Here is a 17,236-nt window from a genome sequence, read left to right on the forward strand (position 1 = left end):
AGTGGTCTGCGTAGTGGTAGGATTAAAGCAATCTTCTGAATAAGTGTCACGAGATAACTACTTTCAGCGACAAAGTGGACGGTATGACAAAGGTCACTCGCGCGTTTTCGCGAACGAAAAGTGAATGCGACTTGAAAGGTGGTCAGCAGAACTAACTATTTGGATGAAAGTTGCACTTCTCTGCTTCCGTTAGTGAACGACTCTGTTAATTTCTAGATTGCACTTTCGACTTCGGCATCTTCGTGATTACGAAATGTGGCAACATGCACGGATTTCCACCAATCGCTTAAGTCAGAATCAGAATCAGAATCGGTTTTTATTGAGATCATTAGAATGATTACAAGTCATGATTACAAGTGGATCGATAGAGGAGCGTAATTGCATCCTTGCTCTTTTAGCGATAAGCGCACTTTGTCATAGTATCGCGTTGAAGGCCACCGAATGGAATGCCTTTTTCGGGCTGTGAGAGCGCTGCATCAACCTTATGGAGGCAAATACAGCAGTTGCTACGGCAAGGATCAGCGCTGTCTGCACCGAAGGCAGGCTGCACCACGACACACACAGAGAATAAGCGCTGGCGTGAAGCAAACATGTGTTCAGCTGTTCGACGTGCTTTTGCCCGACGTATCCAAACGCGAAACGTACTGCGAAACGCGAAACGTAATAAGAACATCGCCGGATCCGTCTAACGCACTCGTAAAGAAAGCTTTAGTAAGACGTAGTATGTACCATTAGTCAAAGCCAAATAGCCTAATCATTCGCATTTCATCGATCATCGGCGAACCTTAGCTATAGTAGAGTCGCATGGTTAATCTAGTTTGCCAGAAATTGGGTTCATTCCGAATGGTTATAACATATCGCACTGCAATTTGTGCCTCAGGATTCATGGCGCGTGAGCAAGGTCTTGCTTTTCGTTTTTCTTGTGCCAGTTTATCGCGGTTACTCCCTCTACTTTCCGACCGCGCTTCGTGCAAACATTCCACTAAGCGTGTCAGTGAAAGCCGCAATACGGTCCAGCTGTTCGACCAAAGATGGTTGGACACGAGAACAAAAGAAGGTACATTGGACGTGCAGGAGCTGTACCTGTGCCTTTTGCTGTCGTTTTTGTGTTTTTGTTGTTTCTGTGGCTTTTTTTGTTGGGACGTTAAATACCGCCAACGAATGAATTTGAGAAAGAAAAATACATACACAAAAGAGAAGGGAAACGCAGTCGAAGACGGCGAAACACTAGGTGTGGTGATGAAATTAAGAAATTCGCAGGCGCAAATTGGTATCGGTTGGCGCAGCACAGGGGTAATTGGAGATCGGATGAACAGGTCTTCGTCCTGCAGTGGATGTAAATTGGTTGGTTGTTGTTGTTGTTGATGATGATGATGATGATGATGATAATGATGATGATGATGACGACGATACAAAAATCAAAGGAAATATCATCGCCAATTCAGATATTCTGGCAGCTTTAACGGTTGTAAAGCTTTTGGTCAAATGATGTGTGTAAAAGCCCCAAAGAAGTCGTCTGGACGCTCAGCACGAAAGAAGAAGCTTGTAGAGCAGTTGAGGCCCCCATCAGGCTAAGTCGATCAAGCGTTTACCTTGAAATTACGGAGACGTTGATTTGACCATAGTTGAAATTGATGTGGCGCTTATTATTTTATTAACGGTGGACAGCTTGCAACGCATCGACGCTGCAGTCACTGGTACAATCCGCTCCAACATGCGACGTGTCAACGTCTGTAGTTCCTGGAATGGGGCATGGAAGTGGAGGCGGGAAGTCTATATAGCAATTCTATGTCAGCCACTCTATGTGTCGTCGCCTTATGTTGCTAATGCTGAAGTTCCTGCCGACTGTAGAGTGTGAAGGTGAATTTCGGTTATATTTGTACAGGCGGGACTGACGTTTCGCGAGAACATTGGGCCAGGCAGCACAGCCTCGGTCACCGACGCTTAGGGCGCGGAAACAGTGCCTTCCGCCATGAACAAAAGGTCCCACCGTTTCGAGGTTGAGTGGACGCATATGTTGATTGCCAAACATTCGCCTCCGCTTAGGGCATGTCCCTCTTTTCATTGACTTTCGTGTCGCCAATGCCACCCTTCCACAATGGCATCCTTGACAAGAGCGGTGAGTGTAACCGTTGAAGGCACGTTCGCATTGACTTCGAGCGTCTTTGTCACCCTCGTGCACGTGCGCGTAATATTTAGTCGTGGTTTAAGACAGCTACTAAAATGCATTAAAATAATTAACAGGAGCGGGCTGTTTACCTGCGTGGCCTTTCTTTCTGCCAGAGACTTCATGCGACTGGTGGACTACTCGCCGGATTTCCTGATGGACCTGGATGGAAACCAGCCCAAGACCGTGTTCGCGCCCACTAACGAGGCACTGAAAGTGATCCCGGCTAGCGTGCTGGACGCACTGAAGGCCAACACGTCTGGACTCACACAGGTACGTTTGGCTGAACGCTCCCCCCTCTTCAGTTTATCGAGAGATGGGCTCCTGAAGTTAGGCTCGACGGAGCGTATACCATGGTCATACATAAGACGATTGTTAGTCAGTTGTCAGTGTTCATGTCCAGGTTTTCGACTAAATGCTGAACGCTTTCCGAAAACGAAAGGCTTTGATCGGCGCCGGTCAGCTGCTACACTCAGCAACAGCGACTATTATCAAAATGTTCGTATATATCAACAAAAGACTTAAAGGGACACTAAATGTTAATATTAGGTCAACGTGGACTGTTGAAATAGCATCCCAAAAACCTCGGAACGCCTGTTTCATGCGAAGAAGAGACTTATTTCAAGAGAAAATGTGTTCTGAAGCGTGCGCGCACCTCTAGCGTAATTCAAATCGCCCGCCCTCCGATCGAGCAGTGGTGACGTCATGGTCTCATAGTGACGTTGCGCCGTCGGTGAGTAAAACGGCACCCGCAGACGGCGCTACGGCTTTTCTGCGCAAAACACAAATGAGAGGCCAGAAACAGAGCCAAGACAGAGTCTACAGCAGTGCGAAATTGGAACTATGGTGGCTAGCAGAAGGGAAAGCGCGCGACGATAAGCATGGTTCTTTATTTGTTGACGCCAACTTTGACGCTCGTTGCAATGGACGACCCTGACAACGAGACATTGGCTCGCGATGCTGGGCTCGACTTCAGCGATTTAAGCACTGATGAACGTGACTTGCTGCTGAGGGCTCGCGCTGCCGGCGTCGTTACGTACTACTACGACGGCAACTGTATGTCATGGCTGTACACATCGCACATTTGTAGCTTTTCCTCCGTGAAAACCAAATGCCGCACTTACCGCCCCGTCTTCGACCTGCAGTTGTTCTTGCGCTTCGGAGAATGCAGGCAAGACCGACGGAGCAGCGCTACGGGAAAGCATTGCTTAGAAAGGCACTCCACACGACTGCAGTATGTCGGCGTTGAACTAATAATCCTCTCGACGAAAGTGCAGCGAGCACACTATGCGATTTTTCGGCTATTTTCCAACGCACTGTGTCAGAGGTACGACTTAACCACTTCGAACGGAGAGGTTCACTCGTTGGGACACAGTGATAAGTAACGTTGGATTCGCCGCTGCAACTGCCCTCGGCCAAGTTCCGCGGACCGTTCGCGCATCCCACGAGATCACATGGACATGGCATCCTCGCTGCTTGTTCCAAATGCAAATTTCGCGAGCCAGCAGAACCAGCGCAGCACGACACGATAACAAAAAAACCGAAACTCCAAAGCGTGCGGCGCAGAGTCGAGTGCGCAGAGTAGAGCGAAAACGAAACCTTTCGATCACTCATACTACTGAAGGGTAACGTCAAAATGTTATTTTTTTCTTAGAATCGAACAGAAGTGGACAAGTAGCATTTTCTTACGTCTTATAACCTAATGAAATTATCTTTTTAATACGAGTAGTTGAGTACTAGTGACATAAGATATGATGAGTGCCTTCGTCATCGGGCTAATACCGGATGTCGCTGGGGGGGTCTCAAATCGCGTCATGCATTTACCTCAATTTCTCGGTTACTGAAGGTCTGTTCGCGATTATATTGGCGCCTTAGACGTTCTAGAGCATTGCTTTATCACTTTAACTTGACTTCATAGTAACCTTTAGCGTCTCTTTAAAGCAGGCGTAGAGCTAAAGTTTTCTGTTGTGTTTCTCAATCTATCTTTCTTTTTTGCTGTGTTCCGTAATCAAGTGTAATGCTGCTTGAGAACACCGCACTGTTCGGATAATAAAAAAAAAATGGTACGACCGGGTTAACAACAGTCCCAGTGATAACGCTTTGGTTGCGATACTAGCTTGAACAAACGCGTCTGGAGTTCTCGACGGTGCGTACGATGACTGGCACATCTTTGGCGTTGAGATCTGCTTTTCGGACGCGGACGCGTAGATGCTACCTAATGATCTCCCGAGGCATAACATGCTGTTCACCGCGTGTTGTAAACGGAAATGAGAGGGAGTAATGGAAGGTGGAGTACTACTTGAACATATGCAAAACTTGATAAAATGCGCGGGCTGGTTTAGCACCTGGATACCATTAGAATTTGCTTTTATTGAAGACTCCGTGGAACGAAAGAAGCTGTCTATTCTTTTTTTTTTTCTTTAGAGGGAATCACATACCCTGAGATAAGAGCTTTCTGCCGTGCAACCATACAATCTGGAGAACGCCCTCTGCGAGTGATCCTGCAGCGCCTCGGTCGTGCTGGGTGATTGGCTACCCTGTGAGATATATGTTTATAGTCGAGGTGGCGAAGTCGCAATACAGAAGATATCACGCTCATGCCGAAGCTTCATTCCTTGCATATTTTCTCATCATTCTATTTTCTTTCGTGTCACGATGACATGACAATCTGTGCGTAAGTAATGCGAATAACCGTGCCTTCATGTTTGATGCACATGGTCTCTGTCAGTCTCTTCTAGCATTTACCGTACGCTGTTCCATACTGGGCTTTTTTCTTGCCTTCATTTTTGCTTGCTTGCATTCCTGTGAGCATCCCTTTTATTTATCCAATTCTCGTTAACGTTGCACGTTTCACTCCATGCCAACTGGCTGTGTTATGCGCCGTGAACAACTTTTCATTCGTCGCCTCTACACGTAGTGTTTTTCGTCAAATCTGAAGTTTAGGGATAATTCGGGGCCATCGATTTTTGTGCAAGGGAAGCGCCGGATGTGCGCTGCGATGCGCGGGCCGACGCGCACGACACGCGCGCTGCGCAGTCTTTTTCGCGCTCTCCCTGTGCAGGCACGCGCCTTGACAGCAGTGGGCCTGCGTCATCGCAGAAACCTTCGGTCTCGTGTTCTAGCAAGGCATGTCGTTGGGCTTATTGGTTCGTGATACGCAGTATGGTGAAAGAGCGCAAGAAAGACGCGGACGTGTACCAGTCTGTTGTGCCGAAGAAAAAAATAAGCGTGTTTTCAACTTAGCTCAACGTAGGAGCCGCACTTTTATATGTTCTCGAGTAAAAGAAACCACCATCGTGCCTCAAGTAGGCATATTTATACATTTTCATGTATTACGTGGTGAAGTCGATAAGTGTATTTGTGATTATCTGCAGATTACAATTGTTAACTTTGCAGGGTTATGTTTCGGCGCGCAACTGTGTCTCGCCCTTGCCTTTCTTGTCCGTTCTGTTTCTGTTGTGAAAACCGCAAGCTTTTCAGGGTCGCTGTTTCTAGACAGCAAAATAGCAACGTCCTTTTCTCTCGCGTCTTATGCGCCCATTTCTCGCAGCTCCTCCGGTTGCACATGATCAAGAACGAGGCGGTGGCGTCTGACGAGGTGCTGGACGCGGGCCGCGCTGGAATCTTTGAGCGGGAGTCTGCCAGCAGCCGGCGGATGCTCTACATGCGCGTCGTCGAGGGAGAACACGGACGCAGTGAGTTTCGGCGTTCGATACAAAGGGCGTGTTCCAAGCGGACATGGCCACCCTCTTGAGGACCTCACGAGGTCGTCCTCACCCTCATATGCCATCCCTCTCACGGAATGAGGTGAGAGTGAAGTGAGGATCGCCCTCAGAAAGCTTTTGTAGGCAAGAATGAGGGGGGGCGGACATCGTGATGTGAGGCCGATGATGGGCGACTTCTACAAAGTGAGGTTAAATGAGGAGGGCGCTATTTAAGCAACGACGAGGGGTACGGCGAGCACCTTATTGTCGTTTCGATTTTAATGCGTAAGAATTTGAGAGCTACTTCCCTCAGAAATCTGTCCGTTTCTGGTGCGTGTGCAGCGCAAAATCCTTGGTTATAGAATGAACTCGGTGATTTACCGCTGTTTTGCGCTGCGAGTAATATTTGTATTAATGCTCGTTCCGCCTGCCATGTAATGGGGAGAATTGACGACGATAGTGGATTTCGCTGCCTGGCCTCTTCGCTCGTTTCGCTGCGTTTTTGCGCTCCGTTACTTCGTCTGCGGTGTACTGACGTGGACGGCCACATATCGCCTCTGCCGAGGTTCCGGCCGCCGACGATGCGGATGCTTCTGACACCATAGCGATACGAGCCAGCAAGCGCGAGCCAGCGTCGCGTCGTGGCACATTACAGTCACATCTTCCATGTGGGCTTAAAATAAGCCACGTAGTGCTTTTATTACTCCTCAGCGCTAAAACACAGGGAAGTATTTGTTGTAACTTTTTCCTTAGCTTAATTGTGTTAATTAATTATTAATGTCATATAGATCTGTTAAGCCAGTCATCGACGACGCAAATGCTCGATAAACGAAGTTTAACGTTCAGCATGTTCAGTAAATTGGTCTCTTACATGTCCATGCAGACTCTTCGCCACGAATATTGACAATTCCTGCCTGTTTCAATGAATTCTAATACGAACCGAGTTGCGATCCGGCGGTAGTTTTAAGACGCAGTGCCACTGTTTTTTTTTTAAGTTATAAAGCTGTTCGAAGCGTCAGTGTTGGTACGTTTCGGTCGAAGATATGGTGTTGCAGTCCAGTTTGGCAGACAAAACTAGCTCGCACTTGTAGTAAGCGGTGAAATAGCTTCTACTTTACTATAGTTCGAGAAAGAAGACGTTGCCTGCATTCTTCCACGGTGTGACGCTAGGATAATAGAGTATTTATTCTTATTTTGTCGCCGTTTCTCACCTATAACAAAAATGTTTCAGAAGCCACGTTTCCTCAAGTTGGCTTTAACTTTTCCATTCCTGACATTCCTTATCCGGCAACATCCTCCCTCAGACATTTTCACAAGGATATCTGCTCATCCGTCAATGAACTTATGTTTGTTTCAAGGCTTGCTAAATTCTTAGCACATTATGTTACTTTCACATCATTCAATATTTTCTGTTAAATGATTCATTTGCTTTCAAGGCAGGAGTAAATGTCATTTTCTAATTCCATACGAATCTTGGCTAATACTGGCCATTTTTACAAAGCGTCATCTTTAGAATGGTACCGAAAGCGCAGTGCAGGTTGACCGTTACCATTATGCCGCATGGCGTACTCTATGGCGCCCCCTGGCAACGAGGCCGACTTGAGAGAAGACAACAACATACCAGCGATAACGCTCTTACGCCAGAAATATGAGGAAACAAAGGGTATAAGTGACGCGAAGAACGGGAAGAAAGCTTGAAAAAAAAAAGAAAGCCGCATATCCTTGTGCGAGTATATCACAAGGATTTACGTCTATATTTATCATTCCAGTGTTCTATCTAGTCGCAAGGAATAATTACACGGGGCAACAGTTGTTGCCTACTCGAATTTTTTTTCTTTTCGCTCAAATTGCATTTAAGGTACGCGGAAGGTGTGCCAACCTGAAAAGTGACGACGTTTAGCAACTCGCAAGGACGTTGGGCTCGCTGAATTGCCCGCTTTGCTCGTGCACTTTCGAGATTCGACCAGCGTTGCAGCAACGTCAGCGCGCAGCTCGGCGCTCAATGGCGCGGGCGTGACGACGCCGAGAGCAGATCGCTGTGGAAGGAGCGATCATCACCCGAGGCGCGGCACGGCCCGCCGGTCGCGTGACGCGCCTGCACGCGCTGCGTGCGCCTGGAAGACCGGAGGTTCCTCTCCGCATCGAGCAGCGACGCGAAAAACGCGTTTATCGACGGCGCCTTTGTCAGGATGACGAAACCCATCGCTGCCGGCAAGCGCTACGCCGGGGTGCATACGAAAAGGGCGGCGCGCCCGGTCTCTGAAGCCGCGCCGTGTTTGTGGCGCCAGGCGCCGACTCCGTCGCTCTTCGAAGGCCAAATGTTGCTCTACAAAATAAGTAGAATAAAATAAAGTGAAGCGATCAGGCGAAGTGATATCACTTTGCGAGAAAGTACAACATCCGAGGCCACTTACTCTCTAGCTGTGCTGCCCTCATGCTGCCATTAACGGCCCAAGAACTGGCGGCTTGTCACGTATGGGGGGCCAACATCGACCCCAGATTTCGCAGTCTTTTGAACAGCAGCGCCATGAGCTCTCTATCGCTTTTCTTTAATAGTGGTGACCCGAATATACGTGACCACCTCGTGCTCGTGTGGTACTCTGTGCAGGCTAAAGATTTCTCGAGAGTTATAGTCATCAGGCAGTTTCGTAACAGGAGACCGTCTAGCGTCCGCGTGCAGAGAAATGAAGTGTAGTCGTGGTTTTTGTCCAACACGCGCCAACATTTTCCGTTTGCGTTTGGGTATGACGCACATGTAAACGTTGAGAAATGCCATGTGTATTTCAAGCTGATAACGTATTATAACGGTAGCGTTGGTTCTGCAGTGGTCAATATTAGGACAAGAACGTTGTCAAATTTATTTAGGTTGCTACCGTTTGAGAAGACTGTTGTTATTTTTAATGATTTGCCTTAAAGCCTGACATATTGCACACAGCGAGCACTTCTGCACTCAGTGCTGCCAACTTCGGGAAATTTGCCAATATGTAGCGATTTTAAGCCTTGTTTAGTGAAAAGATAACTTGTCCAATTCTAGGGAAATTTCGTGCTGAGACATTGAAACGGAGAAACTGCTGGCGTGACGGCCGCATTTTGATTTCAGTCACCGCAAATTACCTTCGCATTAGCAGATGAGCTACAGCTTTTGATCGTACAGCAATACAGTAAACGCACCTCGCTAAGTAAAGGAGAGGCTGTGGGTGCGCTGACCCCTTAACGAAGTACTGCTACTGCGAATTTCCCGTTCGTACCTCTAGCCGGGCTGTCGATGTCTGTAATCTCTGAATGAAATATTTATCAGTAACCGGCGAAACAAATGTATCCTGCAGCAACAAACAAACCAGCGCAGGTAAATCTGGGCGTAAGGGAACACATATACCTAGCGCCGAGCACTACAATACTAAACAGTCAACTATGCATGCGTACGCTAAAATTTACTGTACACCGCTCATAGGCACAGCAACCTTGGAGACAGTCCCAGTGACCATATGTGTGGGCGAGCTTTGCTTTGGAAGAAAGAGATTACTTAGCCGCGTATCTTCGTGCTTCATTACAAATGACGCGTAAACGCGCGTGACTATTGTGGTGCTGCGTCAGTACATGGCGTTACAAAAAAGTTGCGCGAAAGTTCATTAGGCCCGCCGGCAGTGAAGTCGCCGATGCGATGTTTGAACCCGCGAAGTAAGCGAGCGCCGGAGGAGGAAAGCGCCTGGAGGTGGAGAAGAGAATCGCACGCCGGTAAAACTACGGAGGAGCGCTCTGAGGATGGATGGATGGATGGATGCATGCTATGAGCGTCCCCTTTGAAGCGAGGTGGTGGGTTGCGTCATCAGGTTGTTATTATTTTTCCTAATGTCCTACCTCTATTTAAAAAGAAAGAAGAAATGAAAAGACAGAAAAGTTCACAGCATTAAGCTTTCTTAACCACTATTGGGAACTCTCTACCACCAAGCTTCCAATCGCCTCTTACTAATTTCTATAGTGGATATGTTTACTTTTTCCCTGCTATCGCTGAACCCAAGGGCTTCAAGGAGCCCAGAGGAGCCTAAATTAACCGCTGGGCAGATATCTTATAAGACATGACCCATCGTTTCCCTAGCTTTACCGCAGCAAGCACATGCTTTTTTTTGCTTCCTATTTCTGGCTTTATAGGTGCGTGTTCTAAGGCATCCTGATCTCGCTTCGAAAAGTAACGAGCTTCTCCTTCAGTTATCATAAATTATTTATTTCCTGATTTCGTTTATTCCTCTTAATTAGTTAATTATGGCAGGTCTCTTTTCCATTGCCGCCACGCACGAGATTATCTCAGTCGCTCTGACGTTCCGCTTGACGTTTTCGTTGCTGTGTTGATCATCATCATCATCATCATCATCATCTTGGTTACACCCACTGCAGGGCAGAGGCCTCTCCCATACTTCTCCAACTACCCCGGTCATGTACTACTTGTGGTTATGTTGTCTCTGCAAAGTTCTTAATCTCATCCGCCCACCTAACTTCCTGCCGCCCCCTGCTACGCTTCCCTTCCCTTGGAATCCCACAAAATGTTGCGCTACGGTGTCATATGCTCTTGTAATGCCTAGAAAAACCACATGTAACGGTCACCTTTCTGCTCCGGATATTTCAATAAACTGAGTAATAACAAATAAGTTATCATCCGGACACCTACCGATTCTCAAACCATTATGAAGTTCTCCCAGTATGCCATTATTCTCTGTCCACGCTTGCAGTTTTCCTTTAATCGCTTGCATTGCTAACATCTATACTATCGATGTAACGGTCAACGGTCTATATGAGTGATGGTCTACGGTGTATATGACTGAATTATATCTTCCCCCTTGCCTTTCCTTTATAAATTAAATTCATTCTCCTATGTTGCCAACTGTCCGATATGCACCTACCTTTTAAGCATTTTTTACTGCTTTCAATAAAGCTTCCTTACCTCTTACTCCTAGTTCGTTAACCAGCCTAACGGAAACCTCGTCCAACCACGTGGCTGTACGCTTAGGAATTTTCTCTTCGGCTGTCTTCCATTTCAAATTCAGCACCAGCTCCTTTTCCATATGCTGAAGAGAACTTGTTGGTCAAGTTGGTATCGATCGATTATTCTAAGACAACGGGACAGGCTCTCTGTCCCGCTGTCTTCTGTTGTGTGCTGTGTGTTGTTCTTTGGTACCTTAAAATAGTTTTCCGTCTGGTTCTCATTCATGCTCTTCTTTTTCTCTAAAGCTACCTCATCATTGCCTTGGAATGCATCGGCTGTTATTTTTCGGATGTAAATTAACGCCGCATCCCCTTCAATATGTTTCCATGCTCGTCTAGGATATTTTGTAGCGTTCCAGACTTTCTGCCTAATAGTTTGTGAAGGAGTACGTTTACCTAGGTCAACTAACCACAGGGAACCTTGATCACGAGGAGGAAATTCATAGAAGAACAAAAATTGGTCGGACAGCATACGGCAGATATTGTCAGCTCCTGACTGGAAGCTTACCATTATCATTGAAAAGGAAGGTGTACAATCAGTGCATTTTACCAGTGCTGACATATGGGGCAGAGACCTGGAGACTGACAAAGAAGGCTGAGAACAACTTAACAACCACGCAAAGAGCGATGGAACGAAGAGTGCTAGGCATAACGTCAAGAGACAGATAGATAGCGGTTTGGATCAGAGAGCAAACGGGTATAGCCGATATTCTAATTGACATTAAAAGAAAAAAAAATGAAGCTGGGCAGGTCATGTAATGCACAGGTTAGATAACCGGTGGACGATTTGGGTTACAGAATAGGTACGAAGAAAAGGGAAGCGGAGTCGAGGACGTCATAATACAAGATGGTGCAATGAAATTAGGAAATGCGCTAGTTGGAATCGGTTGGCGCAGGACAGGGGTAATTGGAGGTCGCAGGGACAGGCCTTCGTCCTGCGTGGGCCTAAAATAGGTTGATGATGATGAAGAAGTTTATGTGGTTCCAAAATATTCTAGGTGCGGCCTTTATCTTACGTATTTCTGACAACCAACATTCACTCTCACCTTTTATCTTTGCTTGAACCAGTACTTGAACCACGAATTTTTCTGCCGGTATATTTCCCATTTTCTGTGTAGTTCAACCTGCGGCGACTGCGCTTTTATGCTTAATAGAATATCGGTTATACCCGTTTTCTCTCTGATCCAAACCGCTCTCTTTCTGTCTCTTAACGTTATGCCTAGCATTCTTCGTTCCATCGCTCTCTGCGCGGTCCTTAATTTGTTCTCAAGCTTCTCTGTCAGTCTCTAAGTCTCTGCCCCATATGTTAGCACCAGCAAACTGTACTGATAGTACACCTTTTCTTTTTCAATGGTAACGGTAAGCTTCCAGTCAGGAGCTGACAATGTCTGCGGTATGCGATCCAACCCATTTTTATTCTACTATGAATTTCCGTCTCATGATCAGGGTTCTATGTGATTAATTGACCTAGATAAACGTACTCCTTCACCGACTCTGGAGGCTGACTTGCGATCCTGAACTCTCGTTCCGTTGCCCGGTTATTTATCATTATCTTTGGCTCCTGCATATTAATCTTCGACCCCACTCTTGCACTCCTTCTGTTAAGGACCTCAATCATTTGTTGTAACTTGTCTCCAGTGTTGCTGAATAGAACAATGTCATCGGCAAACCGAAGGTTGCTGAGGTATTCGCCGTCGATCCTTGCTCCTAAGCCTTCCCAGTTTATTAGCTTGAATACTTCTTCCAAGCACGCAGTGAATATCATTGGAGAGATTGTGTCTCCTTGTCTGGCCTCTTTCTGTACAGGTATCTTCTTACTTTTCTTGTGTAGAATTAAGGTGGCTGTGGAATCTCTAGATATTTTCCAAGGTATTTACGTAAGCGGTCTCTACTCATTGATAACGCAATGCATCTATGACTGCTGGTATCTCTACTGAATGAAATGCCTTGTCGCAATCTATGAAAGCCATATAGAGAGGCTGATTGTTCTACGCCGATTTCTCGATTACCTGATTATGGCATGGATGTGATCCATTGTAGAGTATCGCTTCCTGAAACCTGCCTGTTCCCTTGGTTGACTAAAGTCTATTGTTGCTCTTATTCTGTTGGATATTCTATTGGTGAATATTTTATATAATACTGGGAGTAAGCTTATAAACCTATAATTATTCAATTATTTAATGTCTCCATTGTTGTGGATTGCTACAATCTTAGCAATCTTCCGGTTTTCTGGGACGCTTGCAATCGAGAGATACTTCGTATAGAGAGCCGCCAGTTTCCCAAGCTTTATGTTTCCTCCATCTTTGATTGAATCGGCTGTTGTTCCATCTTCTCCTGCCGCTTTTCCCCTTTTCATATCTTGCAAGGCCCTTCTGACCTCATCGCTAGTTATAGGATGGCTTTCTGTATCCTGTTCATTACTGTTTCGAATGGAGTTATCCTGAGTCCTATGGGTACTGTTCAGGTCAGTATAGAATTCTTCCGCTTCTTTTACTATATCTTCGAGATTGCTGATGATACAACCCTGCTTATCTTTCAGTACATATATCTTGGTTTGTCCTATGGCAAGTTTCTTTCTCACTGATTCAGGCTGCGTTCATTTTTTACGGCTTCTTCAGTCTTTCTCACGTTATAGTTTCGAATATCACTTATTTTCGCCTTGTGATCAGTTTTGAAAGTTCCGCAAATGCTATCTTATCTCTTGAGTTGGACACTTTCATTCTGTGTTGTTTCTTTATTAGCTCCTTTGTTACTTGTGAGAGCTTGCCTACTGGTTGCCTTGGTGCCTAGCCTCCCACTTCAACTGCTGCCTCTGAAGTTAGCCTAGTTACGGTTTCATTCATTAGCTCTATGTCATCATCGTCTCTCTGTTCTAAGGATGCATATTTGTTTGCAAGTACCATCCTAACTTTGTCCGCTTTTACGCTTACTGCCTCTAGGTTGACCTGTTTCTTCTTGACCAATATTACTGTTTCTCTTTTTAAATTGAGGTGAATCCTAGCCCTCACTAACCTATGATCACTGCACTTTACCCTATCTATCACTACTGCATCCTGCACTATGCTGGGATCGGCAGAAAGTATGAAATCAATCAATTTCATCTCTTATTTCACCATTAGGGTTTTTCCAGGTCTACTTTCTGTTGTTACGCTTCCTGAAAAGGGTGTTCATTATTCTCAGTTTATTCCTTTCTGCGAATCCTACCAGTATCTCTCCTCTAGCGTTTCTAGAATCGATGCCGTACTTGCCAATTGCCTGTTCACCCGCCTGCTTTTCCCCCACTTTTGCATTGAACTCACTCATTACTACAGTATACTGAGTTTGCATTTTTCTTATCGCTAATTCAACATCTTCATAAAACTGATCTACTTCCTCATCATCGTGATTGGATGTTGGAGCGTAGGCTTGTACTACCTTTAATCTATACCTCTTATTAAGTTCAATTACGACTACTTCTACCCTGTCATTAATGCTGTAGAATTCGTCGATGTTGCCCGTTATGTCCTTATAGATTAGAAATCCTACCCCGTATTGCTTCTTATCACGGGAGACCTTTATAGCAGAAGACATGGCCGTTACTCAGCAATGTATGAGCCTCGCCAGTCCTTCTAATCTCACTAACGCCGATAATATCCCAAACAGTATCTGATTGTTTGCGAATTCAATGGTAATTCAATGTTCCAAGGGACTGGCGCCGCCTGCAAACGAACACATACCCACACTTGTCTCGTCTACACGCAATCTCCCCAGACAGTTATACGTCCGGGACATATGTCCTTGGTGTAGCAACGACACAGCGACACTCGCGCACATAACACACGAATGCACCGACCGTCTGGGCGACCCAATTTCGCCACGAGTCACAGCACACACACTCACTACGTGGTCTTGGGAGGCGAGACTCTTCGAACTGAACCTGGGAAGCCAACTGGCGACCCTCGACCAGGCCCGGTGAGCTGCGATCGCCAGTGGAGCCCTGTCGGAGGGAACCACCCGGGAATAAACCACGCAACGACTTCTGTAATAATAATGTTCCTCCTCCTCCTCGTCCTCCTCCTCCTAAAAGAGTCCTGCTAAGCTAGCCTAACTTGACAAAGTTCGGCAATTAAAGGTTGACAGGGTCAGTTTCCATTGGCCTGTCCGGACCCAGAGATTCGTAGCGCCCTCTGCTGCGTTACAGGTCTGGCCGCCGTCTAGGTCAGGTGCTCCGCAGCTGCTGGGGACTGAGGGCCGTGGATTAGTCGTAGGCATCATGAGGGAGGTAGTGACCGAATACTGCACCAGGGAGGCCAATTTCTGTTCTGGCGAGGGAGTGTCTTTGTTCGAGCTTAGTGGGCCTTCCTAATTTGCTTTACCTGGATTAGTAAAGCCCCACTCGCTCCCGGCATCTTTTGCCGGTGTGAGGCGTCACTCCAAGCCTGCAGATGTTATATGCAGTCATACTACATATAACATAATATTTGCGTCATAGACTTGTTTACTCCATATATTAATTGCTGTTTTCTTTTCTTTTGTCAATCCCACCAATAAAAGATTGAATAAGCATTGAAAGTTCACTCTATTCCTCTATTTCGTAGTCATATGTGCCTATTTTCTAGGCGATGGTCAAAACGTGAACGAGATGAAAGCCAGAGCCGACGTTTCGTCAAGTCCACTTGTCGGAACGATGGCTCCTGCTTTCAGCTTGTTCACGTTTTTATCATCGTCTTTAATTTAAATCTCCGGCATTCCCTCTGTTTTCTCTACATTCCAGAAGGCATTCTTTATTTCATTTTGCTGAGTATTGTTTTAGTGAAAAATCTGCAACCATATAATTATTACACATTTCTAGTTCCATCAAAAACATCAACAGCGGCATACCGTAGATACTCGTGCAAGGGCTGCACATTTTTTCTAGAATCTTGGATGGGTGGGCCACTTAGACGAATCAGGCCAATGACGGCCCGTTAAACGTCAACTCCTGCGTTTTTTAACCATATTAGAATACTGTCGTTTCCAAATAGCATTGACAATCCTGCCACTGTTCCGGGTGGTTCAATTTGCTTAGAATTTCATCAATAATTTTAAATAACCCATAAACAAGATACCGAAACCGAAACGGGTAGCTGCTTCGTGTGAGGTCATGATCATTCGATCATGTGAGATTCTACACAACCATAATGTAAGCACGCAGAACGCGTGCTAAACACGCAGTGCACGTGGTTCTAACGCCAAAGAAGGGAAGCTGATGATGTCTCCTGACGACACAGGGAGCTTTTATAGATTTTCCGAACTAGACAGCGGCGATTTCAGCGACGATTTCAGCTACAGTGGGGTGTAGTCTCTGACGTCACGAACACAGAGTGGCCAGTAAAGAAATCATGAGTCGGGAACGCACCTAATCTTTAAAATTCATTTTCAGGAAAACTAAATGACTTGCAGCCATATTGTTTAGCACAGATAGAGTGTAAAAGAGAACGTATATTCAAAATTTTGTTAGAATAAGTGGACATTGATAAATCGCCTGAGCTGCCCTTTAAATGGCCGTACTGATTCCGCAAGTGTGGCAGAGAGTAAGAGAGGCGTAAATGACATAACGCTGCAGTAAACGACCTCAGATGCCGGCCCATCGTTCCTGACCAGCGCTGACCCAAATAAAGCTCCCTTCATTAGAGGCGAAATGCCACCGATCTGACTGGAAACACTGCCAACACGGCCTAGACGACGCGCCACACAAAGAAATAATAGCGTGGCGGCGTCTGCATGAGCGGCGTCGACGGAAAAGCAGCTAACGTCATCTAGCGACAACGGAACCAGCTTCGCTTTCCGGCGGAATGTTTTGAATATCTTTCCAAAACTTTGCCCTCCAATGTGGAGGTGCGGCCCTTACATGAATATATACGGCCCGCAATCAAATCAGTATGAATAAAGTATTGTCACTAGTATTTTTAGTGTGTTCACCACAATATTTTACATCTATGCGGCTGACATCGATGTCCATGAATGTGAACATTGATGTGTCTTGCCGTTCGTGTCTTGATTTTGTCCCGTTTAAAGGAGTGAGTGATCGAGAAAGCAGTCAAGAGGGAAATGCAGAAGGGGTAATGTTTCCACTATACCTTGCCTACAAATCAGCGATCCCTTAAGATCTTGGAAAGGTCAGTGAGAGTGAAGCAGCGCTGTACCGTGAATGTGTAGCCTGAGTTGCCGTTAACAACTGCAACACTGCCTTTGTGACAGTAGTACTTAGTAATGTTAACTTGTATCTACGCGGTGTCTATATCTCTCTACTTCCTTCTCATCTTTCCGCCTCCACTCCCTTGTCTCCCATGACCAGCCGTGGTTGCTCAGTGGCTATGGTGTTAGGCTGCTGAGCACGAGGTCACGGGATCGAATCCCGGCCACGGCG

General features: G+C 46.2%; 1 protein-coding gene across 1 annotated transcript in view; it reads left to right on the forward strand.

The window, feature by feature from the left end:
* Fas1 (fasciclin 1) overlaps window positions 1-17,236 on the forward strand; it is a 66,843-nt gene that overhangs the window by 41,474 nt on the left and 8,133 nt on the right. The window contains exons 8-9 of the mRNA XM_065432540.2: window positions 2,284-2,440; window positions 5,718-5,862. Coding sequence (XP_065288612.1) covers window positions 2,284-2,440; window positions 5,718-5,862 — 302 coding nt within the window. The remainder of the gene's footprint in view (window positions 1-2,283; window positions 2,441-5,717; window positions 5,863-17,236) is intronic.

This window comes from Dermacentor albipictus, chromosome 4 (assembly GCF_038994185.2).
Source record: "Dermacentor albipictus isolate Rhodes 1998 colony chromosome 4, USDA_Dalb.pri_finalv2, whole genome shotgun sequence".
NCBI lineage: Eukaryota > Metazoa > Arthropoda > Arachnida > Ixodida > Ixodidae > Dermacentor > Dermacentor albipictus.